A 26,292-nucleotide genomic window follows, 5' to 3' on the forward strand; every position below is an offset into this window, starting at 1 on the left:
TAGAACATACTGCATGCAAATTCCTTGGCTGCTCCTTTGCTGTAGACTGAAAGAGTGAGAATGGGTGGGACATCATTTAATGGAATCATCTGAATGGGCTGCAGCTTATTTTGTAGAGACAGAATTCTTCACAAAGGAGCAAGCCCATTAGTCTGGTAGCCAGTCAACAACACTGACTTGTAAACAAAATGTTATGGTGAAAAAGTCAGTGCATTTTTCTCTGTACGAGTTCATTTGACTGACAAAACTATAAAGAACTCAAAGACCACCCTAGGCTATAATTCAGACAGGAATTAAAAGATAAATTACATCCTTCCCCAAACAATTCCAAGAAAAATTACAACTTCATCCCCCTACAAACTCAATCCAGGGACTTTCTACATGCTTCCCAAGATACACAAACAAGGGAACCCAAGCAGACCCATTATATCTGGCCACAGCACTCTTACTGAAGGAATATCAGGACTCAGAAAAACCATCCTCAAGCCACTCACCACACCAAGGGGCAGTTTCCTTCAAGACACAATGGACTTCCTCCAGAAACTCTGCAATATTACCAACCTCACCCAGAACACCATGCTTGCCACCATCGATGTCACCTCTCTATACACCATCATCCTTCACCATGATACCATCACTACCTGACTCAAATACTTCCATGATAATGGTCAATGCTCAGAAATCCACCCTAAACACATCACCAAACTCATCCATTTCATTCTCACCCACACCAACTTTACATTCAACAATAAACACTTTGCCCAAACCATCAGATAAGCCCAGGGTACTAGGGCTCCCCAATATGTCAACCTCTTCAAGGGCCATCGCAAGGAAGAATTTCTGGAAATATACCTGAGATACTGATATTTTCATCCTCTGGACAGACAACCGAAACTCCCTCACAGATTTCCACCACAACTTCAACAATCACTACCCATCCATCCAACTTTCTCTAGAACACTCCCACGCCTGCATCAACTTCCTGGACACCACAATCAGCTTAAACAATGGAACCCTACAAAGAACTATATACAAGAAACTCATGGATCATCACACTTACCTTCACAGATTCAACTACCACCCCAGACACAGCCATAAATCTGCCAAGTGTTCAGATACCACAGAATTTGCTTCATAGAGAAAGTCCGGGATACAGACCTAAACACACTTAAAACTACCTACACTAAACAAAGGCATTCTACCAGAGAAGTAGATTGCATTAAGGAAAGGACCACTCAAATATCCTGAGAGAACCTGCTTCAATACAGAAAAGCCTTCACCGACTGCACACCCCTAAGAGTCACCTATCATCCCACACTAGAACCCCTATGGGGTATCATCAAATTACATTTCATACTTGATGGGGGACTACATCTTGAAAGAAATCTTTCCTAAACCCCCTCTTCTGGCCTTCAAACAACCTTCCAACCCCGTCAAGCTAATCATCAAAAGCTCCCAGCAGACCAGGACACACCAACTCAAAGCGACACTAAACCCTGACAAAAAAGCCCATACAACACCTGCAGACGTATCTCCACCGCTATGATGATCAATACCCCCCACAAAACACCTTTCAAGATCCACGAGTGCCATACACCACATGTTGTGATAGATATGTATCTCATCCAGTGCATCAAATGCCCCAATAACAACTATGTGGATGAAACAATTACTACACTCTTGAATGAACTCACTGTGAAAAACAATAAAATAAAAACACCACATCACCCATGGGTGAACACTTCTCACAGAGTGATCACTCCGTATCTGATCTTTCAGTCCTTGTCCCCGAAGAAAACCTGCATAACACCTTCAAAAGGGAAGCCTGGGGACTTAGGTTCATAACTCTGCTGGACACCAAAAACCATGGGCTTGCCAGAGATACTGGTTTTATGGATCATTACAACAATTTGTAGCACATCCCACTTCCCGCTAACCTTTAGTTTCCCACTTCTCCTACAGCATATGTGAACCCCTTATGCTTAACTATCTGTCCCAACTTGTATTTAGCTTACGCACTCTGGTTACTTCCCCACAGCTGAAGAAGGGTGCTCTGAAGCTCAAAAGCTTGTCCACCAACAAAATGTTGGTCCAGTAAAATATATTACCTCACTACACTGTCTCAATAACTCTCTCATACCTATCCTAGTGACACACACTTTGCCCTCCCAATCAGCTGAGTAGTCCTCCTGGGTATTGCAAACCAAACATCCCCCCATAACCTGCCGTCTATGGTTGACAGAACCCTTTTATGTCCTCTCCTTGTAATTTGACATTACTGACAGCCACAACCAAATATTATTGTTAGTCATCCCAGGCCTGAAACATAATGCCACCGGGGTGATGCAGATGCTGAAGTTATTCTGTTGGGCCAGGTGTTGAGAACAACCCAACAGCTGTATTCCTTGCCTCCAGAACAAAGATGTGACACTATACCACACTGTGGCTCCTGTTTTTCTAGCCACCACATAGTATGTAGTGTTGCATCAGCATTAAAGGAGAGGGTGTATTGTGGAGGAGAATTAAAGTAGCCCATGCTAAAGCAATATTTGGGCTGGCTAAGTCATTGACGCTGAAGAGTAAGAGCCATTTCCATACACTGGCATCAGAGTCAGTGGGTTGAGGTAATCACCTACAGTTGGATGGACAAGATTCAAAAGCTGGCAAGCAGGAAAAATATCTTTAAGATTCTAAAATTGACCCATTCTAGTGTATTAATTATTCTGAAAAAAATTCAAATGTGCTATTCTGAAAACACTCTCTGTGAAAACACTCTTTAACAGACATTGATAAATACTTGTTTATATAGTGCCAAAATGTGGTAGATGCTTGTGGCAGGGCTCTGCTAAGAAAACCCTTAATCAGTTCCTGCCACCCCAGCCCCAGATTGGGGCTGGGTAAATAGTCAGTGCTTGCCTGGGAACTGCCCGCACTTGCCAGCCTCATTAGCAGGAGCTAACAGGCTGGGAGGAAGTGGAGGAGGGGCAGAGACCAGGAGTGAAAGGCCAGGCTCAGAGGGAGGAAGGAGCCTACTAGTCTGTTGCTGGTCAGGCCGGTGTGAGGCCAAGCCATGTAAATAGCCTGTAAATAGTAGGAAACTGGTGGTGGGGAAAGGACACAAATGCATCAGCGTGGAGCGTCCCTGAGTCTTTAAGAAGCGGGGCCAAGGGGCTGAATCCTACAGGGTGCAGTTTGCACCCTGTTATAGTGCTCTGCAAACAAGAACACAAACAAGCTCCCTGTCAAAAGGGCATTGACACCTAAATAGCTAAAGGAGGGGGAAGGCACAGAACATGACACCAGTGACTGTGCAGTGATATTTAGCATGTGTTCTTGAAATAGAGTGACCTGCCCCTGTAGGGGCCAGAGGCCTGGATGTGGGCAACCCCATCCAATTAGTCCCACATTAGCTGGGTACGGAGATGGGGATTCCCCTATAAAGAGCATCAGGAAGCAGCAGAGAGAGGGAGGAGACAACCAGAGTGAAGCCAGATTGAGACTCCAGGGACTGCTGGGAGTGAGCTGGCTCCAGCAGGGAAACTCGAGTTTTTGGAGAAAAAGGCTTCAGGCAGGAGACCCCAGGCAGGAAAGACTGGGAATATGAACTTGATGATGATTTGAGAACTTTTATTTTGAATCTTTAATGTAATAAATCCAGCGCCGAGGAGGGCTGTGCTGAATGAGAGAAGAACCTGTGTGTGGAGCTTTTAAGAGGGGGCTGAGCTGAAGAGGGAAACTGAGACAAGGCTCTGCCAAGCGACCTCATGCCATGAGAGGATACTAGGGAGGCAAATGGCCCATTCGCTGTCCTGTTAGTACCACTCTTTTTCTATTCATGCTTTTGATAGCATTTCAAAGAGGTTCTCAACAAGGTTCGCAGCCCTTGTGGAAGAAACGTGTTGGAGGAGTGGAAGCACAGTCCAGGAGAGGATTTCAGACAATAGGGAGCCTTCCTTATGGAAAAAGGCAAGGGGATAAGAGTGAAAGAATAATAATTGGAGATATACCTATCTCCTAGAACTGGAAGGGACCTTGAAAGGTCATTGAGCCCAGCCCCCTGCCTTCACTAGCAGGACCAAGTACTGATTTTTGCCCCAGATCCCTAAATGGCCCCCTCAAAGATTGAACTCACAAACCCTGGGTTTAGCAGGCCAATGCTCAAACCACTGAGCTATCCCCCTTCCTTATGAAAAGCTCATAAGATAATGTGGTTGTGGCTTTAATGGAAAAAAAATGGTTTCCTTATATTAATTACCTCCTCTGTGATGGTGCATACAAAAATAACGTGGTGTGGCCTACGAAGACCGTTGGTTTAACTGGAGACACAACTCCATCAAAAATATGCCCTAGTCTGTGAATAGGGCTCTTAGGTACTACCATAATACAAATAATGAATCGTCATCATAATACTAAATCCAAAGAGACAACATAAATTAACCTGCAATAATCTTTCCTCTGTCTCCCTTGACTATCATGTTTTAAATCTCAAGGGCCTGATTTTCACCTCACATCAGTTTTACACCAGTGTAACTCTATTGACTTCAGTGGAGCAATTTCTGTCTTGGTTCTGACCCAAAACCTGTTGAAGCTAATGAGAGCCTTTCCATCAGGTATTTGCACAGAGTGGAGAACCAGGCCCTGACTATGTAACTTTTTTAACTCAATAGAGAAAAATAAAATGTGAGATTTGTAAGTGTCATAGGTTTATTCCCCACTTTGAACTTTAGCGTTCACAAGATGGGGACCTGCATGGACTCCTCTAAACTAAAATTCTAGTTTGGATCTGGTTCTTGCTGCCACCAGTCAAGTTTTAAGTGTCTGACACACTCCCTGTTCCCCCAAAACTTTCCCTGGGGAACACAGATTCAAACTTGAATCTCAACACAAAGGGAAACAACCCATTTCCCCCCTCCCCTCTCCTAGTGCTTAGGAGAGATACCTGGATTCAAATTCCTTGAATCAAAACAAAGAGGGATTCACTTTTCCCCCCTTCCTTTCCCCTGAAAATCCAAACAATGAAGAAATCAATTAAGTTCTAAAAAGAAAAGATTTTATTAAAAAGAAAGAAAGAAAGTACACTATCTCTGTAATACCAGGATGGAAAAATACAGGGTCTAACTTATAAACCTGGAGAGGCTCTCCCCCCCCTCCTTGCTCAGAATAATCAAAAGTAACAGCAAACAGAAATAAAGATATTTCTTCAGCAAACACACAATTGCAAATGTAGAAATCAAATTATAAGACTAGTCCGCCTTTCTAATACTCACTAGACTGAATAGAAGAAAATACTTCAGGAAACCTGGAGAACTTGAAGAATATGTCTGGCCTCTCTTAGATCCAAAAAGAGAACAAAGACCCAACAAGGAACACAGAGATTTGAAATTATCTTGTCCCCTGATTGGTCCTCTGGTCAGGTGTTCATCAGGTTACTGAGCTTGTTAACCCTTAACTATCTGTTGTGACAGTAAGAGTAGCACTTGTTAAGGTAGTAATGCTATGCTTGTTGTGAGTCTATGATGCATAAGAACCCAGATGGTAAATAGGGGGACTATGTGGCAAAAATTTGTCTGGACAGTCTAACCTGTCCTGAAGTTCTCTTGTATTACAGAGCAGCTGCACAAAAGTAGGGCTGATGCCCAGGCTAACCTTTGGTGGTCAAATGGTCCTAGGTGAGGAGCTTTGGGCTAGGGGCTTTTCCAACTAAAACACAGAGGCTGAGGCAGGAATAGGGGGCAGTGTGTTTATGAAAGTCCAGGTGAGTCTTAAACAGGGGTCCAAGAGAGCTGCTCCTTGGTGAAGGGCAACGGTGATTTAGCGGAGGTTTCACCAATAGGGACTTACCTGTGTGCAGTTGGTGAGTACCTCCATTTAAGGAAACAGTTATTTTGTACATAAGCGAACAACACTAAGAAAATATTCCATTTACTGGTAATTGATTTCTACTTCAAATGAGAAACTGACCCACATAGCCCTGAAATCTGCTACTGCTTGGCAAAGGGACACCTTGCTATTTGAATGGTACTCCAAAGGCAACCCAAATCCCAGACTTACTAACTAATCATGCTTCTACATATAAATATCTTATTTTGTGTGAATAGTCCTGGATTGACAGCTTAGCTGAACAGGCATGGGAAGGGAACTGCCCTGAAGATAGTTGTTCCACTTTCAGAGCAGAGGCAGTAACACTTGCACTCGTTCTGCCACATTGTGCCTGCTCTGCTGAAAGTGTACTTAAATGCCCAAGCCGTCCATAAGGCATCTTTCAAGGACATTTTAGTTACAAGAAAAAGTTAAATACAGTCAGAAATGTAAGATCTTCAATACTGATATGAAACCAGATTTCAAGTTCCAGACTGGTGTGTCACATCACATACTCATCATACCTAGAACATAGTTGTATGTTCTACTGGAGTCCTCTGAATGTATTTTGCTTGGGTTTTCAAGGCTACTGACATCCATTGAGTTAATGTGGGGGGAAACAGCAAGCTGGCCAAGAACAAGTGTAACCAACCAACCCTTAACTATGACTTTATCTATCAGCCTGATGGCTACAGTCATCATGATAGATTTCAAATACCTTTGGAGGACAGCAATTTCCTATAATGAGTAGCCATGTGATCTTGAATAATGTACTGAGTTGACAGCTTGGAGGAAGATCCAGGAGAAAAAGCTGAAAGAGTAAAATTTTATTTCAGTCAACAGGCTAAGAAATGGCTCACAGGCATTAATAGCTTTAAACATTTTTAAAGATTTGCCTTGTTCCACTTGTAATGAAATTTTTTTTTTAAATTTTCATACTGAAAACAAAGCAAAAAAATTTAAGTTATAAATTATTGCAGTTTTGTATGGCTTTGGATACTTAAATTGTGGTTTGCAACACATGTATGAGAACTGTCCATGTATTATTAAATCACCCATAGTTTATGTATTATTCTTTACTATTATATATCTGTGGAGAAAATTAGTTATTTAATATTCTCTTTAATGATAAACTTCTGCAATCTGAAAGATTTAAAGCTGGAGACTGGGCGAGGAAAGAAATGTGCTTGCACTTCTCTAACTGCTACACCAATACTAGGCTAAATGATATGCAGAGTTATATTTTGAAAACCCCATTGTCATGAGTGTGGTTGAATGGATGTAAATTATGGTAGAACTCGGCCCATTGAATTAAACTGGGATGCAGAGTAGAAATCTATTTCCCTGTAAATTGAAGACAGCACTCTTTCAAGTCTCTAAACTGCAAGGATTCCAGAATATTCATTTCAAACTGTTCTGGTGGTCCAGAAAATGAGGCCACCTTCTAGATCCTCCATTACTTTAATTGATTTCTCATCCACTTCAGAAATGATTCAGCATTTCCCTCATGATTTTCAAAACTTTATACTGACTTACTCTCCACCTTACCTATTTAACCTCATATCTACCTAATCCACCACGTGCACAGTCCTCTTCTATCAACATGGTCTTTTCTGTACCTTCTCCACTACTGTTTACAGTCACTCTTTCATCTACGCGGCTCCATTTTCTCTCTGCCTGTGAGCTTCTGAGTCCATTCACCTCTTCAGAGCTCACCTTGAAATCAAAGAAAGGTCTGACGCAAAACCCATGATTAACTGAACATTCCTGAATTTGGAGGAAGTTCAGAATCCAAACCTGGATCTAAGCTTTGGGCTTATCTCTCTAACAGTAAATGTGTGGCCAACTGGGATGTAAATGTTCTCCACGCTAAGTGTTTGCATAGACCTTGCTGCCATGCACTAAAAGTTCCATACAGTACTCTGAAATGGGAGTAGATTAAAGTGAACTATGAAACTTTTAGTGCCCAGCAGCAGGGTCCACACAGACACTTGGGGCAGGGCAGGCTACTGCAGGGTAGATTTACACCCCAGCTTGCTATGAACTAAGTGTTCATATACACAAGCACTTAAATTTCACAGCTGGCCCTTATATCTCAAATGGACCAAATCAAAACCTCTAATGCAAATACTCCTAAACACTGGGGAAGTTTAGAACCTAAATCTGAATTTTGCAGCTTGGTTCTATTTCTGCTTAAATACTTCATCTTAGCCCACAATGAAGTGAAAAATACACAAACAGTTTGTTACTCTTAAGTGTTTATTGAAGGCTGAGTCCAAATTCAGGGCTTGATCCTATATACACTTACTACTAGGCACAGGCCCATTGAAATCAGTGGGACTATGAGTGGTAACAAGATCTGGTAATGTTTGCAGGACTAGGTCCTTAACATTTTCCTCTAAAATTAGGTAGAATCTTCCCCTTGTCTAACAAAAGTTGCCTTTTAGCTACAGAGAGTTTGTTGCCTAATGGCAAAAAAGATGAAGAGAATAGGGCAGTAAATTCTTCTCTCTTATGTAGGACTAATAGTGAGGCTGTTGTGGATCCCAGTTGTATTAGGTCTCGATCCTGAACCCAGAACCACACAGTGGCCCCCTTTGCCCATGTGAACTGAAGTCAGTGCAACTCTGTAAAGGCATGTGGTCTGCCAGCAGGACTGAGGATAGATGTGTGACTGATTTATGTTTTTCAGCAGGGGAGGTGGAAAATGGTATCTAGAGGCTTAAATGAATGGCTTTCCATCAGTTTTTTATATGAGAGCACTCTCCATTCTATTCTAACCCCTTTCTGAACAATGTACAGTAATTTTCTAGTGCAGGATTCTTTCTCCAAGCATGACCCAGGCTTTGTGGATGGTCAGTCTTTGGCAGATAACAGTAACAAATTTTATACAGAATACTGGAGGCTAGAAATGGAACTTGACTTGGATCTTTACATAAACAGATGCAGAAAACTTCTTAATAAGGTAATTAGCCCGACCTATTCAGATTCAGCTTTGTAGCTGAGTGAAGTAAATAATTGATTGATTTATCCTCCATGTCCTCAAGGTATAGTTGTAGTTAATCATTTAGTTTCAAACTTTTAATTTAAGTTGGAAAAAGAGTACAGGGTTGGGAGTCTGGGACTAACACTGGCTCTGTCGCTGACTTGCTGTGTAGCCTTCTCTGCTGCTCACAGTCCCTCATCTACAAAACAGGGATTATCCTACTGACAAATATGTGCATTAAGGCTTAATTAATGTTGGTATAGCATTTTGAGCACTTTGAGCATGTAAACAACTATACAAGAAAGAGCAGAAAGAAGGATCTGAACACTGATGCTTTGTGTCCTCATCTTGTTTTTATTTAATATCCTGTCACTGCAATTCACTGTGCAAAGGCATTAGCACAGAGCCCAGCTGTCTTCAGTGGGGTATCCCGACACAGTGGCATATCTGAATACTGTCGGTTGCAGGAACAAGGCCTTATTCTGGCTCTCGAACCCTAGTTCCGATACTATACACAGAACATGTAAGCACAAGTCAAGGTTCTAGCCAGATGGCATTTTATTACTATGGAGAAAACAGGCACATACTGTACAGCCCATAGACATGAAGGTAAGATTGCTATAAAACTCTTTAGAACTTAGCAGTGCAAAACAAGGGTTTGATTGTGATATCTTTATTCATACTGAATAGTAAGTAACAGCAGTGGTTCTCAAACTAGGCCTGCCGCTTGTTCAGAGAAAGCCCTGGTGGGCTGGGCTGGTTTGTTTACCTGCTGCATCTGCAGGTTCGGCCGATCGCAGCTCTCAGTGGCTGCGGTTCCCTGCTCCAGGTCAATGGGGGCTGCAGGAAGCGGCAGCCAGTACGTCCCTCAGCCCATGCCGCTTCCTGCAGCTCCCACTGGCCTGGAGCGATGAACCGTAGCTACTGGGAGCTGCGATTGGCTGAACATGCAGACACGGCAGGTAAACAAACCGGCCCAGCCAGCCAGGGGCTTTCCCTGAACAAGCGGAGGCCCTAGTTTGAGAACCACTGTGTTACAGCACAAGTATGTTCAGTCCCATTGAAGTCAAGGGGACTACTTGTGATCTAAGATACTATCGAATGAGAGCAAAGACATCACAACGGGATCCCACATTTGAGGCAGATTAACATAAAGCTAGATTGTGAGCGACTTATTCATACTGGTGAGTAGTTGTACCTATGAGCAGTCCAATTTCAGACATTATCACTCATGGAAATAAATACTCACCAATATGAGTAAAAGGCTCACTATCGGGCCCGTAATATTTCATAGTTATTGGAGTTATCTGCAAAATCTCAAAAGCACAATTTTTCATATGTTTTGCTAACTGTAGGATTTTTTTCTACACAGGCTTATCCTTGCATTGGCAAATGTTTTACAATAATCAAAACAAAATATTTGTAGCTATCTGTCCATAGCCTTAGCTATGTAAATTAGCACAGCTCCATTAAGTTCAATCAACAGAGGTATGGTGACTTACACCCTTGTCACTAAAGATATAGTTTTCTTTCTGGGAAACACCAAAATCCATTGCTGATCTGCTGTGACAGGCTGGTTTTAATACATGCAGAAAAAAAAATAGAGCATGGCAGAAGAACAGTGTAATAATGAAAACAATATTAGAAGGAGAAAATTGTTTGGAAAATCCATTTGCATGAGGAACATCCTTCCCAAAATTAATTACGGCCCTGAACTTGAGAAGCTGAAGACACACAGTGTGGTAAGACTATAATACTTTTCATTTCTTGTCTTTCATAAAATACGATTCTTTCTCGGATTAGAAAAATTACTATAATTTTTGCAGTAAAACAAATTGTGAGCACTCTGCTCCTACATAAGAAATAATAAAAAGTGTTGATGGGTTCAATTCCCTGAACTTCCTGTGTGGCCTTGGGCAAGTTATTTAGCCTCTCTGTGCCTCAGATCCCCACCTGTAAAATGGGCATAGTAGTACTTCCCTACCTCAGAGGGGTGTTGTGAGGGTATATACATTAAAGACGGTGAGGTGCTCAGATATCATACTAATAGGGGTAATATGTACAGTGTAACCGCACTGTAATGACAGTATAATTCCAGTACCCTTATTATAAAGTATGAACAAAAAAGTTCACTTGCTAGTGTCTTTTGTAAACAGCAAAAAAGTAGAATTCTAGCGGAGAAGCTAAGGGTAGTGGAAAAGTATTTTCAGTTAAAAGCACAGTGAAGAACAAAGTTACCTCTTACATGCTTTTCAAATCATTTTGGTTTATCAGCCAAATGGAAGAAACGTGTTTTATCACTGTCATTTTGAATCAAACTTTAGTATTGCTACTTCCAGATTTATGATGGAGAACATATCTTCCAACATGAGATTTTCTTCAAACATCATGTGCAGAAGAAATCTACCGTAGTTCAATCTATGAAGGCTGGGTAATTAGTCATCATGCAATAAGACATGTTAAACTACAATAAATTACTTGAGAGACCTCTCAAAATGAGAGAGAAAAAGAATCAGTGTTGCGACATTTATCACTGTTTTTTCTTCGAATGATTGCTCACATGCATTCCACAACAGATGTGCTCGCCACGTGCACCGATACTGGAAGTTTTTCCCCTAGCAGTACCCATAGGGGAGCACCCCTAGGGACTCCTGGAGTGGCGCCTCTATGGTGTAGTATAAGGGGCACTGCACACTCCCCCCACCCTCAGTGCCATCTTGTCGCCAGTGAAGGTGCATCAGAACTGCTCTGCTCCAGCTTGGCTGCAGCTTTCCTGTTGAACTCTTGTTCGTTCATAGTTAGTAGTACCTGTAGTTAAAGTAGTTTAGAGTAGTGTTAGTTTAGCTTAGTGCACCCGGGTTGGGGCATGCCCTGTGCCCCCGGCTTTAAGTCGTGTGACACTTGCAGGCGGCTGATGCCAGTGAGTGATCCGTACATGGACTGTTTACGCTGTCTGGGGGAAATCCATCTCAGCGATCGCTGCAAGATTTGCAGATCATTCAAGCCTCGGACCAAGAAGGAAAGAGACATTTCGGCTCCGAGCCATTCTGATGGAGTCGATGTTGACCCCGACTCCAGTGCACCGCTCCGAGTCGGCACCGAGTACCATGTACCGAGTACCTTCGGTGCCTTCCACCAGTTGGCACCGCTCCCTGTCTGCGGTGCACGCCAAGAAGGCTAAGAAGAGGTCTTCTCCACCGAGATATCGGAGCTAGACCGGGGAGAGACTAGATCCACGTTGGGCAGTTCTTGATCTCTGTCGGCCTCCAGGCGTCAGACTCAGGTTGGGCGGAGCAGCCTGGCCCACTCAGTGCTGACCTCCCTGGATGTTCAGGTCCCCTCCACATCGGAGGCCCTGCAAGTGGCCTGGGACATCATATCTCTGCCAGTACCAGGGGCACCACCACCGTTGGCTCCCTGGTCCACAGGCAAGCCACCACTTGGATCTCCACAGTCGCCACCTGATCAGTATCATTTGCAGTCTGGGGAATGTTCCTAACGCCATTTGCCGATCAGCGACCGCCCCATGCGCAGTCTGCTCCGGTCCCTGTCAACCCCCACCAGGTTGTGTGGCTGGGTTCCGACTGGCAGGGGTTCCAGGCATCGCTCTGCCTCAAGGGACCATAGACCTCGTGAGGAGAGTGGGCCCTGTCGAGACCAGGACAGATGGCACCAGAGGTCCTCATCTCTGAGAGGCCATTGTAGCCCATCGCGATACGGGTATCGACACCACCCCACTGCAGCACCGCTCCCGCAGTCCTGGGCATTGATCGCCAGCACCTTGCCATCACAGATCGGCCCATTGGAGCCAGTCGCAGAGCAGCTGCTACCGGCGGTACTCCCGCTTCTCCATGCTGGGATCACTCTCTCGTGGTCGGCACTGTTCCCGACGCCACCGCTCTTCCCGGTCCCGGGACAACAGCAGGTCGTACGCCAGCCCGGCCTCCCTTCATAGCCATCAGTCGACGGGACAGGCTAATCAGCCTGAACAGCCTGCTTCGCCAGTGCCACAGCAGGTGCAGTGGCACCAGGCTCCTTGGCCGGCACTGTGGTACCAGTGGGCCCTGTGTACAGGTGCTTAAAGTTACACACATGTTAAGTGTTTTGCTGGGTCCTATGTGCAAATCTCAATGTAGGCTTAATATGGGGCTACTACAGATACGTCTAATATCTTTTAACTCATTTATTTCCTCAACTTAATAAAATGTTTGAAGATTTAAAACAAAACAAAAAAATCCCCAGTAAAATTAGCTGATTTGTCACCATACAAAAACTGAACTACTTCCCCTTTCCTCAGCCTAACTCCCAATGAATTGCCCAAGAAGATACTTCCCCTGGGTCACAGTGAAAGCTGTTGTTTCTATTTAAAAAATAGTTAATGTCAAAGCTTATTCGCCAAGCATTGAAAACATTATAGTACCTATGGCATATAATGAGCTGTGTTTTCTCATGTTAAACTAGATAAGTCACCAACAACTCTCCCAAAGGAGAGACTAAGAGGAAATCGTTGAAGAGTCACTTTTGCTTCTTTAGAACAATTATGTCATTTTACAAGTCGTTTCCAGCTCAATTTAGTCTAAGGAAAACTGGTGTAGCTGGAATACATCTCTCAAATAATATCACAAACATTAGCTTCAAGCCCTGAAGAAGAGCTCTGTGTGGCTCAAAAGCTTGTCTCTCTCACCCACAGAAGGCAGTCCAATAAAAGATATTACCTCACCCACCTTGTCCCAGCTTCAAGATACACAGGGTACGTCTACACTACGGGACTATTCCGAATTTGCATAAACCGGTGTTGTAAAACAGATTTTATAAAATCGAGTGCGCGTGGCCACACTAAACACATTAAATCGGTGGTGTGCGTCCATGGTCCGAGGCTAGCGTCAATTTCTGGAGTGTTGCACTGTGGGTAGCTATCCCGTAGCTATCCCATAGTTCCCGCAGCCTCCCCCGCCCCTTGGCATTTCCGGGTTGAGATCCCAGTGCCTGATGGGGCAAAAATCATTGTCGCGGGTGGTTCTGGGTACAGCCTCACCCCTCCCTCCCTGAGCAGCAGACAACCGTTTCGCGCCTTTTTTGCTTGGTGAACTGTGCAGACGCCATAGCACAGCAAGCATGGACCCTGCTCAGCTCAATACCACAATCGTGAATGTTTTAAACACCTCGCGCACTCTCGTGCAGTCTATGGTGAACCAGGACCTTCAAACCGAGGCGAGGAGGAGGCGGATACGGCAGCGCGGCGATGACAGTGATGAGGATGTAGACACAGAATTCTCTCAAACCGCGGGCCCCTGCGCTTTGGAGATCCTGATGGTAATGGGGCAGATTCTATCCATTGAACGCCGATTTTGGGCCCGGGAAACAAGCACTGACTGGTGGGACCGCATTGTGTTGCAGGTGTGGGACGATTCCCAGTGGCTGCGAAACTTTCGCATGCGTAAGGGCACTTTCATGGAACTTTGTGACTTGCTTGCCCCTGCCCTGAAACGCCATAATACCAAGATGAGAGCAGCCCTCACAGTAGAGAAGCGAGTGGCGATAGCCCTGTGGAAGCTTGCAACGCCAGACAGCTACCGGTCAGTCGGGAATCAATTTGGAGTTGGAAAATCTACTGTGGGGGCTGCTGTGATGCAAGTAGCCAAAGCAATCACTAAGCTGCTGCTACGAAAGGTTGTGACTCTAGGAAACGTGCAGGCCATAGTGGATGGCTTTGCTGCACTGGGATTCCCTAACTGTGGGGGGGCGATAGATGGAACCCATATCCCTATCTTGGCACCGCAGCGCCAGGGCACCCAGTACGTAAACCGGAAGGGGTACTTTTCAATGGTGCTGCAAGCACTGGTAGATCATAAGGGACGTTTCACAAACATCCACGTGGGATGGCCAGGGAGGGTTCATGACGCTCGCGTCTTCAGAAGCACTACTCTGTTTAAACGGCTGCAGCAAGGGAATTACTTCCCAGACCAGAAAATAACAGTTGGGGATGTTGAAATGCCTGTCGTTATCCTGGGGGACCCAGCCTACCCCTTGATGCCATGGCTCATGAAGCCATACACAGGCAGCCTGGACAGTGGTCAGGATCTGTTCAATTACAGGCTGAGCAAGTGCAGAATGGTGGTGGAATGTGCATTTGGCCGTTTAAAGGCGCGCTGGCGGACATTACTGACTCGCTCAGACCTCAGCCAAACCAATGTCCCCTATGTTATTACTGCTTGCTGTATTCTCCACAATCTCTGTGAGAGTAAGGGGGAGACCTTTATGGCGGGGTGGGAGGCTGAGGCAAATCACCTGGCCGCTGATTACATGCAGCCAGACACCAGGGAGATTAGAAGAGCACACCAGGAAGAGGTGCGCATCAGAGAAGCTTTGAAAACGAGCTTCATCAATGGCCAGGGTACAGTGTGACTGCTGTGTTTGTTGATGAACACCCAACCCCCTTGATTGACTCAGTCCCTGTAAGCAACTCCCCCTCCCCCTTTGAGTACAGCTTACTTATGCAAATAAAGTCACTCTCATTTAAAAAGCATGAATTCTTTATTAATTCATTATAAAAAGAGGGAGAGAAGTAAGGGTGTGGTTTGGGAGGAGGATAGGAGGGATGGAGAAGGCCATTAAAAAAAATTCACAGTAACGACAGCCTTCTGGTTGGGCTGTCCACGGGGTGGAGTGGGCGGGTGCACGGAGCCTCCCCCCACGCGTTCTTACACGTCTGGGTGAGGAGGATGTGGAACATGGTGAGGGTTGAGGGTGGTTATACAGGGGCTGCAGCGGCACTCTGTGATCCTGCTGCCGTTCCTGAAGCTCCACCAGACGCCGGAGCATGTCAGTTTGATCACGTAGCAGCCCCAGAGTTGCATCCCGCCACCGCTGATCTTCCTGCCGCCACCGCTGATTTTCCTGCCGGTCTTCCTGCCGCCACCTCTCATCTCGGTTGTCCCTCCTGTCCTCACGTTCATCCCTCCTGTCCTCACGTTCACTGGCCTCTTTCCTGTAATTTGATACCACGTCCTTCCACTCATTCAGATGAGCTCTTTCATTGCGTGTAACTTCCATAATATCCGAGAACATCTCATCTCGCGTCTTCTTTTTCCTCCGCCTTATCTGTGCTAGCCTTTGGGATGGAGGAGGGATGGTTGAAAAATTTGCAGCTGCATAAGGGAGACAAATATTTAGAAAGATACATTTTACAGAACAATGGTTATACTCTTTCACAGTGAACAGCACTATTCACCTAGCACATGTGATTTCCCTACAAGGTCGCATTTTTCATCTTAATAGTGAGTGCTTGCAGCTCTGGAGTTACAGATCTCACAGACACAGGTCCAGGCATCAGAATTCAGCTTGCATGCGGCCATGGTAAGCCACTGTCTTTCGGCTTCTGTAGTGATTTACCCCTCCCCCCCAACGCATGGCTAATACCACGCTAGCTCCCTGCTAATCAACAACCTTCCCACCCCCCCACCCACTGCGTGGCTGGTAGTTTGGGGAAGATCGCCGGTGACCAAACACAAAAAAGATCATCGGCATTTCACTCCTCCCCTCCCCCCGCTTCGAAACGTGCAGGAAAGGTTTTTTTTTTAAGCTGCTGCAGTCCACGAACCCAGTAGAAAAATGGCCACCCCCCTTACTTAAATTCCTGATTTTTAACCAGGTTATCCTGAACGATATCACTTTGCTGAGGATAACACAACAAGATAAAGAGCGGATGCTTCTTGAATGCCAGCAGTCACCGGGACCATACGCTGCTATGCTTTGCCACGCAATGATACCTGATTACTTGCTACATGCATGGCGTGGTAAAGTGTCCTACCATGGTGGGCGGAACAAGGCTGCCTTGCCCAGAAACCTTCTGCAAAGGCTTCTGGAGTACCTACAGGAGCGCTTCATCGAGATGTCCCTGGAGGATTTCCTCTCAATCCCCGAACATGTTAACAAACTTTTCTAAGTAACTATACTGTCTGCGAATGCATCCCAAGTCCTCAGGGCAAATCAATCATTAAAAAAGGCTTGCTTAAAAAACAATGTTTGCTATTTGCAAAGGTACACTCACCAGAGCTCCCTTCCATGGCGTCATTGCCTGGGATAGTGGCTTGTGAGGGCTGGGAGGAGGGTAATTCCGTCAGGGTGATAAAAAGCTCCTGGCTGCTGGGGCTCACGGAGTGCTGTGTGCTCTCTGCTAGGTCTTCCTCCTCTTCTTCATCTTCATCTTCCCCGTCTGCATAATCCTCAGCCATGGCAGAGATTACAACCCCCACCTCGGAATCCACAATCAGGGGTGGGGTACTTGTGGCGCAGCCCCCTAAAATTGCATGCAGCTCAGCATAGAAGCGGCATGTTTTTCGACCTGCCCCGGACCTTCCGTTTGCTTCTTTGGTTTTCTGGTAGGCTTGTCTGAGCTCCTTAACTTTCACTCTGCACTGCACTGAGTCCCTGCTGTGGCCTTTATCCGTCATAGCCTTAGAAATTCTTTCAAATACTTTTTCATTTCGTCTTTTGGAACGCAGTTCTGTTAGCACTGAATCCTCTCCCCATATAGCGATCAGATCCAGTACCTCCCGTGCAGTCCATGCTGGGGCTCTTTTTCGATTCTCAGGAGACTGCATTGTTAACTGTGCTGATGAGCTGTGCGTGGTCACCTGTGCTGATGAGCTCTCCACGCTGGGGAAGCAGGAAATGAATTTCAAAACTTCGCGGGGCTTTTCCTGTCTACCTGGCCAGTGCATCTGAGTTCAGAATGCTGTCCAGAGCGGTCACTGGTGCACTGTGGGATACCGCCCGGAGGCCAATACCGTCGATCAGCGGCCACACTAACCCTAATCCGATATGGTAATACCGATACTAGCGTTACTCCTCTCGTTAGGGAGGAGTACAGAAACCGGTTTAAAGAGCCATTAAAATCGATATAAGGTGCCTCCTAGTGTGGACGGTTGTGGCGTTAAATTGGTTTTACGCTCCTAAAACCGATTTAAACGCCTAGTGTAGACCAGGCTACAGTTAGGTGAGTTAACACCTGCTTTTTTTAGCATGGCTCTTTGAAGAGCTCTAGCAGGGCTCTTTGAAGTGAGAGCAGTGCAGTTTTTGATTGACTAGGCCAGTGATTAGAAGCAGCTGAGTGAGAGGGATTCAGTCACCCATTCTAGCTGTGTGTGGGGCCCACAATTTAAAAAGCACATAGGCTCTCAGTGACTGGTAAGATGAAGGCAGCTGGGAGACTAAGAAATTTTGTCAGTGGAGGAAGGCAGGAAGGTAGATATTCTACAAGGAAGAAGCCACAGTGGGAGCAAAATGGTATATCACCAACATCACTGCCAACTCTTCCTCTGCCTGCAATTGTGGACCCCCCACCAGACAGGCTTCCACTCAAGCCCTAGTTTTGACTCGCTGGGAATGTGGCCTGCATGTCCCCGATGGCAAAAGTCAGGTGGGCAAAACTATCTGGTGTGAGAGGTGTCTGTTGGTGGAGTTCCTCAGGAAGCAGGTAAGAGAGCTACAGGAGGAGGCAGCTTGTCTGTGTTGCATCCAGGAGGATGAGGAATTCCTCGACAGGGTGCATGTGGAAACATCTGAGACAGGATGTTAGGTGACTATAGATGACTACAGCAGCACCAGAGGAAGAAGAACCAGCTGCTCTATGGGGAGGAGACTGGCTGCTGGCCACCTTGGTCAATGGACTGTGCTCCACCTCACTCATCCCAATGGTTTCCTGTCCATGGAGGTGAAGAACGGATATGCTGTACTGGCAACAGAAGGTGAGTAGTAGACCCCAATGGCTAAAGAGGAGCCATCTGCCTCCAAAGCTGGGAGGCTCACAGCCACGGCACCCAAGAGGAGGAGGCGTAGGCTGCTGGTGGTTGGGGACTCCCTTCTGGGGTGGGGGAGGCATCCATCTCTCAACCTGACATGATGACCCAGGAGGTGTGCTGCATGCCTGGAGCTTATGTTTGAGATGTCACAGAGCGGTTGCTGAGGCTCATCCATCCCTCTGACTGCTATTCCATGCTGCTCATCCACATGGACAATAATTATACTTCCCAGTATTCCCCTGCACAGAGCAGCTCTGACTGCAGGGATCTGAGAGCAAGGGTGAAGGACTCTTGGGGGCAGGTTGTGTTCTCATCTATCCTTCCAGTTGAGGGTAAGGGCCCAGACAGGGACATGTGCATACTGGAGATGAACACATGGCTGCACAGATAGTGTTTATGGGAGGGCTTTGGGATGCTGTTGTGGGAAGAAGGTTTGCTGGGAAGAGAGTGGGGTCCACTTGACTAAGAAGAGGAACAACAGCTTTGCACACCAACTCATCTACCTAGTGAAGAGGGCTTTAAACTAGGCTCAATGGGGGCAGGTTACAAAAGCCCACAGGTAAGCATAAAAAGGCAACCTTATGTGAAGGCTAGATGTTGTTGGGGACGTGGAAAATTATAACAGTGTCTTAGAAGCAACAAAAGGGAAATCAGTGGGGGAATCTGCTCCACATCTCAGGTGTCTATACATGAATGCAAGGAGTATGGGGAATGAACTGGAAGTATTAGTCCATAACCTAAATTAGAACTTAATTGGAATCACAGAGACTTGGTGGGATAAGTCTGTCATGACTGGAATATCAGTATTGAGGGGTACAGGTTGCTCATGAAGGACAGACAGGAAGGACCTGTTGCATTATATATCAACAATATATACACTTGTTCTAAGGTCCAGAAGGAGACATGAAGGCAGACCAGTTAAAAGTCTCTATGTAAAGATAAAAGGGATAGAAAAATAAGGGTGACATCATGGTAGGGGTCCACTATAGACCACCAAGTCAGGAAGAGGATGAGGCATTTCTAAAACAAATAATAGAACTATCCAAAACACAAGTCTTGATAGTAGTCTGGGGCTTTAACTACCCAAACATCTTCTAGAAAAGTAATATGGCAAAACACAAAATTTACAATAAGTTCCTGGAATATACTGGGGACAACTTTTTATTTCAGAAAGTGGAGGAAGTAACCAGGGGAACAACAATTTTAGACTTGTAAAAGCAGCAAAGAGTCCTGTGGCACCCTATAGACTAACAGACATATTGGAGCATGAGCTTTCGTGGGTGAATACCCACTTCGTCGGATGCAACGTGTATATGCATCCAACGAAGTGGGTATTCACCCATGAAAGCTCATGCTCCAAAACGTCTGTTAGTCTATAAGGTGCCACAGGACTCTTTGCTGCTTTTACAGATCCAGACTAACACAGCTACCCCTCTGATAATTTTAGACTTGATTCTCTCCAACAGCAAGGAACTGGTAGGAAATCCGCAGATGTACAGCAACTTGGGTGAAATGATAGATGTTATGATTCTCAGGAAAGAAAGGAGTGAGAGCAGTAGAATAAAGAAAATGGACTTCAAAAAAGCAGACTTTAGCAAATTCAGGGAACTGGTAGATTAGATCATATGGGAAGAAAATCTAAGGGAAAAATGAGTTCAAGAGTACTGGAGTTTCTCAAGGAGACAATACTCAAGGCACAACTGCAAACTATTCTGATGCAAAGGAAAGATAGGAAGACTAATATGGCTCCATCAGGAGCTCTTTAATTACCTGAAAATCACAAAGGAATCCTACAAAAAGTGGAAACATGGATGAATTCCTAAGGAGGAGCACAAAAGTACAGCACAAGCAAGTATGGACAAAATCAGAAAGGCTAAGGCACAAAATGAGTTACACCTAAATACAGTGATAATAACTGATGCCATCAAGAAGGCTGAGGTGTTTAATGCCTATTTTGCTTCACAAAAAAAGTTAATGGTAACCAGATACTCAACACAATTAATAGTAACAATAAGGGGGACGAAGCGCATGCTAAAAGAGGGAACAAGTAAAAGAATGTTTAGATAAGTTAGATGTGTTTGAAGTCAGCATGGCCTGATGAAATTCATCCTTGATTACAATTAAGGAACTAGCTGAGGCAACGTCAGAACCATTTCTTTATGGTAGATAAATGAGGACCGAGAGAACTAGAGAAGGGGAAGAACGAGGATTTGGGGAATTATAGACCAGTCAGCCTAACTTTGATATCTGGAAAGATAATGGAACAAATTATTAAACAATTAGTTTGTAAGCACCTAGAGGATAATAGGATTATAAGGAATAGCCAGCATGGAATTGTCCAGAGCAAATCATGCCAAGTCAAACTAATTTCCTCCTTTGACACGGTTACTGGCCTAGTGGATTGTGGATGGGGGAAGCATTAGATATGATATACCTTCATTTTTAGTAAGGTTTTTGACACACTTCCACCTGACATTCTTATAAACAAACTATGGAAATGCAGTCTAGACAAATTTACTATTAGGTGGGTGCACAAGTGTTTGAAAGACCATACTCAAAGAATAGTTACCAATGGTTCAGTGTCACTGGGAGGACGTATTTAGTGGGGTCCCATAGGGGTCAGTTCTGGGTCCAGTACTATTCAAAGTTTTCATTAATGACTTGAATTGTAGAGAGGAGAGTATGCTTATAAAATTTGTTGATGACACCAAGTTAGGAGAGGATACAAGCACTTTGGAGGACTGGATTAGAATTCAAAATGACCTTGACAAATTAGAGAATAGGTCTTAATTCCACAAGATGAAATTCAATAAAGACAAGTGCAAAGTGTTAACTTTAGGAAGGAAAACTCAAATGCATAACTACAAAATGGGAAAGAACTGGCTAGGAGGTAGTACTGTTGAAAAGGATCTGCGGGTTACAGTTGTTCATATACTAAATGAGTCAACAATGGGATGCAGTTGCAAAAAAGGCTAATATCATTGTGTTGTATATAAGACACTGGAGGTAACTGTCCTGCTTGACATGGTACTAGCAAGGCCTCAACTGGAGTACTGTGTCCAGTTCTGGGCATTACACTTTAGGACAGATGTGGACAAATTGGAGAGAGTCCAGGGGAGAGTAACCAACAAAAAATGATAAAAAGTTTAGAAAACCTTACCCCTGAAGAAAGGTTAAAAAAAAACCGTGGATATGTTTAGGCTTGAGAAAAGAAGAATGCGGGGGGATCTCATAAGTCTTCAAATATGTTAAGGGCTGTTATAAAGACGATTGTGATCAATTGTTCTCCACATCCACTGAAGTTATGACATGTAGCAGGGGGCTTAAACTGCTGCAAGGGATATTTAGGTTAGATATTAGGAAAAACTCTCTAACTCTGGAATTGGCTTTCAAGGGAATGTGCAGAATCCCCATCATTGCGGGTTTTTAAGAACATGGACGAACATCTGTTAAGGGATCATATAGGTTTACATGGTCCTACCTCAGTGCATGGAGCCGGACTTGATGACTTCTCAGTCTCTTCCAGCCCTACATTTGTATGATTCTAGATTTCATAATCCTCCTTGTGACAGAATTTTAAAAAAAAAGTGAAATCCCCTTGGAAATACTCTCAAAACTGGCTCTTTGGGATGAGAGTTTTGCGTAAGGAAGGACTGAGGGCATTATTTTTTTTATTACTGTTGTTTAAACTGTGGTAGCACTCACCATGTGCCAGATGCAATCCACATACACACAGACGGACAGTCCCTCCCCAGAAGTGTGTACACTAAATGGATGCAAGTCGGGAGAAGGGGTTATGGTTAGGCAGCTGGTGTGCTGAGATCACTGCCTATCATGCCTATATTGTCTCATAGTGTCTTATGCTCCCCCATCTATTTGTACTCACCTGTTGTCTCTTGTCGTATACTTGGATCATAAGATCTTTGGGGCTGGGTCCACCATTTTGGTCTGTGTTTGTACAACACCTAGCAAAATAGGGTCCTGGTCCATGACTAGGGCTCCTAGGTGCTACTAGGTGTACACAGAACAATAATAATGACCTATCAGCAGAGACGCCACAGCGATGGCTGCCATGCACATTGGTAAAGCCTCTTATTTGGGTTTTTTTTATTGAATTGTGTAATTATCCCCAGCTACCCTCTTACCGAGTGATTATTTCTGTTGAGATTTTCAGGGATAACCCTGCAGGAGGAGCTCTGGCAGGCACTGGGCCTGAGACAGCTTCCAACCATAGTGCAGCCTGATTGTCCAGGGAATGCAGCATACGTTCCCCTGTGCAGGTGGCCAGCTTTGGTGGCTGCTGTGGGGGAACCTGTTGTGGGGGGAGTGGCCTGCTCTCTGCCCCCCGTGTTCTCCACTCTAGGGGCCCTTACAGGCAGCAGTCCTGGTACTAAGAAAGTACATGGCTCTGACTGTGTCTGGCTCTTGAACAGGAGGCACTAGGACTGGTGGAGGTTTCTTGCCTGCCTTCATGAAAGGACTGCAGGACTAAACCCTTAGTGAGCTTGTGGGGTAAGGCTGAGGGGTGGGATGCACTTAAAAGGGAAATTTCAGTTGCTCTAAAGTTTCTCCAGGCCAAGATCCTAAGCTGAATTGCTTGCAAAATCTTTCTTGTTCAATATAATCATTAGCTGGGGCAGTCATTCATGGTATAGACAACTGTCTGCTTTATCTCTTTAACCACTAAACTTTTCCTATTAAATAATGCCATTTCCACAAAATGAATGTAGGTCCCACAAATAGTTATATTATCATCTGAAACATAGAGCTTGCAGTAATCATGCAAGTATTCATTTTAGTACTTACGGCTACTTTTGATACTCATGTGTCCTCTGAAAGGACCCATCATGGAATACTTGGGGACCATGGCTAGCTGGGATCCTAGAAAAGAAGGAAAAATACTGGTTAGCTATTTATTAAAGCAGGAAATAGTCAACTGTCCCAGAGCCAAGATATGGTGAAGGAGGAGTGTTGCCTAGTGGTCAGAGAGCTCACATATTACCTAGGCAGGGAACAGGGGACTGGGTCTCCTGGGCTCTTGTCCCAGCACACTCATTGTGAACCACAAGCTGCTATGACTTAAATTCCGTGAACTCCCATGACTCCACTGAAGTTGTAAAGGGTGTGACTCAGACAAGGACTTGCCCCATGTGACTTTGAGTAGGTCACTGAACATCTTTGAGCCTGTTTTCCACTGTAAAATGGGTTCAATAATATTTACATCTCTCCTAGAGCGGTAGAGAGAGAAAGGCCTAATCTGTAAGTGTTTGTAAAGTTGTTTGGAACTTCAAGAGCTCTGTAACAATGAATAGCATCATTATACTAATAATCTGCCAGCTTAGAGCCTGATCCAAAGCCCACTGGAATCAGTGGAAGTCTTTCCTGACTTCAATTGGTTTTGGAACAGGCCTTTAATGAGGAAAAGCGCTCCTTCCATTTACAAACACAGCCACATAATTTACTCAGCCCTTCCTCCCCGCCCATTCTCTTACATGTAACTAGGTGGAATGAGGTTTGCTCATGCAGATCTCAGTATGAGTCATGGTGGAGGGGTACCCCATGAAAGCTCTTCTGTGGGGACTCTGCACGGTTCCAGCTGTTGAGATTTGGAGGAGCAGGACAGCCAGATTCACCAGAGTCACCCCTTCTCCCAACACCTAGAAGAAGCTGGCACAAGTGCAAGCAGCCTGCAATGATATATATTGTTTGTCCCTCCCCACTGTGCCATCCCCATACAAGTGTTCCAGGATAGCCTGGGTTTGGGGACCTCCTGGCCATCATGGTTCCTATGAGAACTAGGCTGTCCTGCAGAGGTAAAGATCTAGGATGGGGGGGAGGAGAATCTGGTCCTCGGTTAATGGTATAGAGAGACATGCCCTACTCCTTTTGCCTTTAACTAGGAATCAGGCATCTAAATGCCTCTTTGAAAAATCTCCCCAATATTCCCCCTCCTCCCTGTTCCCATTACCAGTTAGCATAAGGACTTTGGCTAAATCACCTCAGGAGAAAACTCCCTGTTACAGCAGCCTCTCCCCAAGAATCTCCTCAATGCAAGAACAATGCACTATGTTGACATTTGCACAATGTCACATAATATACAATCATGTGAGACATCCACTGTGGAGCATGTAAACCTCTGTGCTAAAGAAAAGGCAAACCAGCATGCTGCTATTTAATGACTCCAGGCTGGCATGAGCAGTGAAAAGAACACAACGTAAATGACTTTTCTAAAGATTGGGGGGGAGGGGGGTGATATGGGCCTGCAGCACAGAATTCAGACCTAAAATGAAACACTGAAATGAGCCCTATGTAGCTTCAGAAGTGAGGGAGTAAGTACAGAAGCTGACAAGGAGAACTGAATTGCATTGACACTATGAAGGTTTGTTACAATGTTGAGTGCCGAAATTTATTACAAAAGGAGAAAACGTGGTACATTTTTCAAACTGCTTACATGATTTCAGTGCCTAAGTCCCATTTTCAAAAGTTACTTAGCATTTGTCTTCATGAGAAATTTGCATCAACAACATTTGAACTGGCTTTTAAACCGATATAGTTGAACCAGTACAAAAGATTTAGCTTAACCTTGTTCCTAATCAACTCAAGCTAAACCACAATAAGCCATTCTTATACTAAAATAAGAGCATCCACACAGTCTTTTGCACCGATTTAATTCAAGTGATTTAAATTCACACCCTGTGCAACTTTGTCACGTGGACAAGCCCTCAGGCACTTCAGAGCCTAAGTTTCATTGGATTTAGGTTCCAGAGGACTTGTCTACAGGAAGAAGTTGCACCAGTTTAATTTAAATCAGTTTAGAAAAAATTCTCTTTGGAATTATTTTTGAGAGTCACAGTGAGAAGGGGTAACTCAGCAACCTCTAGGGACATAGTGACTCTGCCATCAGAACCAGAAAAAGCAACAAAACTCTTCCTTCAATTTGGAGGCATAACTTTAATTTGAGGATCTTAGGAGCCCCGAGATGCTCCTTTAGTACGTAACAGATGGAATGTGTCTAGCTGCACTCACATGCTGACAAAAGAGCCCTTGTTCTGGTTCTTGTCTATGCACCCCAGGACAATATTTTGCTCCAGATACACCTGTACAACCCCATTGACCTAACTAGTGTTCACATAACTAAAAGCTAAGGTCAAGATTTTCAAAAGTGGCTCATGAGATTGGGTGCTGAAGACACCTTTAGAGGGTGCCTGATTTTGAGAGAGTGGGTACGCTGCACTTTCAGAAATTCAGACCCCTTTATTGGCATTCACAATTTGGACACTAAAAAAATGGAGGTTCCCAGAATCACTAGTCGTGATTGACAATCTTGGCCTTCACTCTTACTTGTAAAGGGATGCAGTTAAGAGACGACATCAGTGTCTAAAGCACTGAAACTATGGAGGCTATGAAAGTTCTGGATAATATAATTATTTGGACCAAATCCTGCCACCTCCAACAGAGTCTTACATAGGCTAATTTCCCTTTGAAAGCAATGGGAGCTATGCCTGAGGATTGTGCTCCCCTCTGTTACTATTTCTAATCCTCCTGTAAGTAAATAAAAGCCCTGAACTAAAGGCCGTGGCTCATCTTACAAGAACATGCCCTATAATCCCAGCAGGATAAGTACAAAAGGAAGTTTCTTGCTCA

The 26,292-nt window shown here is 44.7% G+C and overlaps 1 protein-coding gene across 3 annotated transcripts in view; it reads right to left on the reverse strand.

The window, feature by feature from the left end:
- Positions 1-26,292, reverse strand: part of LOC123366418 (spermatogenesis-associated protein 7-like) — a 108,763-nt gene that overhangs the window by 63,151 nt on the left and 19,320 nt on the right. For all 3 annotated transcript variants that reach the window (XM_045009862.1, XM_045009861.1, XM_045009860.1), the window contains exons 2-3: positions 23,455-23,529; positions 6,578-6,670 (exon numbers count right to left, since the gene is read on the reverse strand). In XM_045009862.1, coding sequence (XP_044865797.1) covers positions 6,578-6,670; positions 23,455-23,529 — 168 coding nt within the window. The remainder of the gene's footprint in view (positions 1-6,577; positions 6,671-23,454; positions 23,530-26,292) is intronic.

Source organism: Mauremys mutica, chromosome 3 (assembly GCF_020497125.1).
Source record: "Mauremys mutica isolate MM-2020 ecotype Southern chromosome 3, ASM2049712v1, whole genome shotgun sequence".
NCBI lineage: Eukaryota > Metazoa > Chordata > Testudines > Geoemydidae > Mauremys > Mauremys mutica.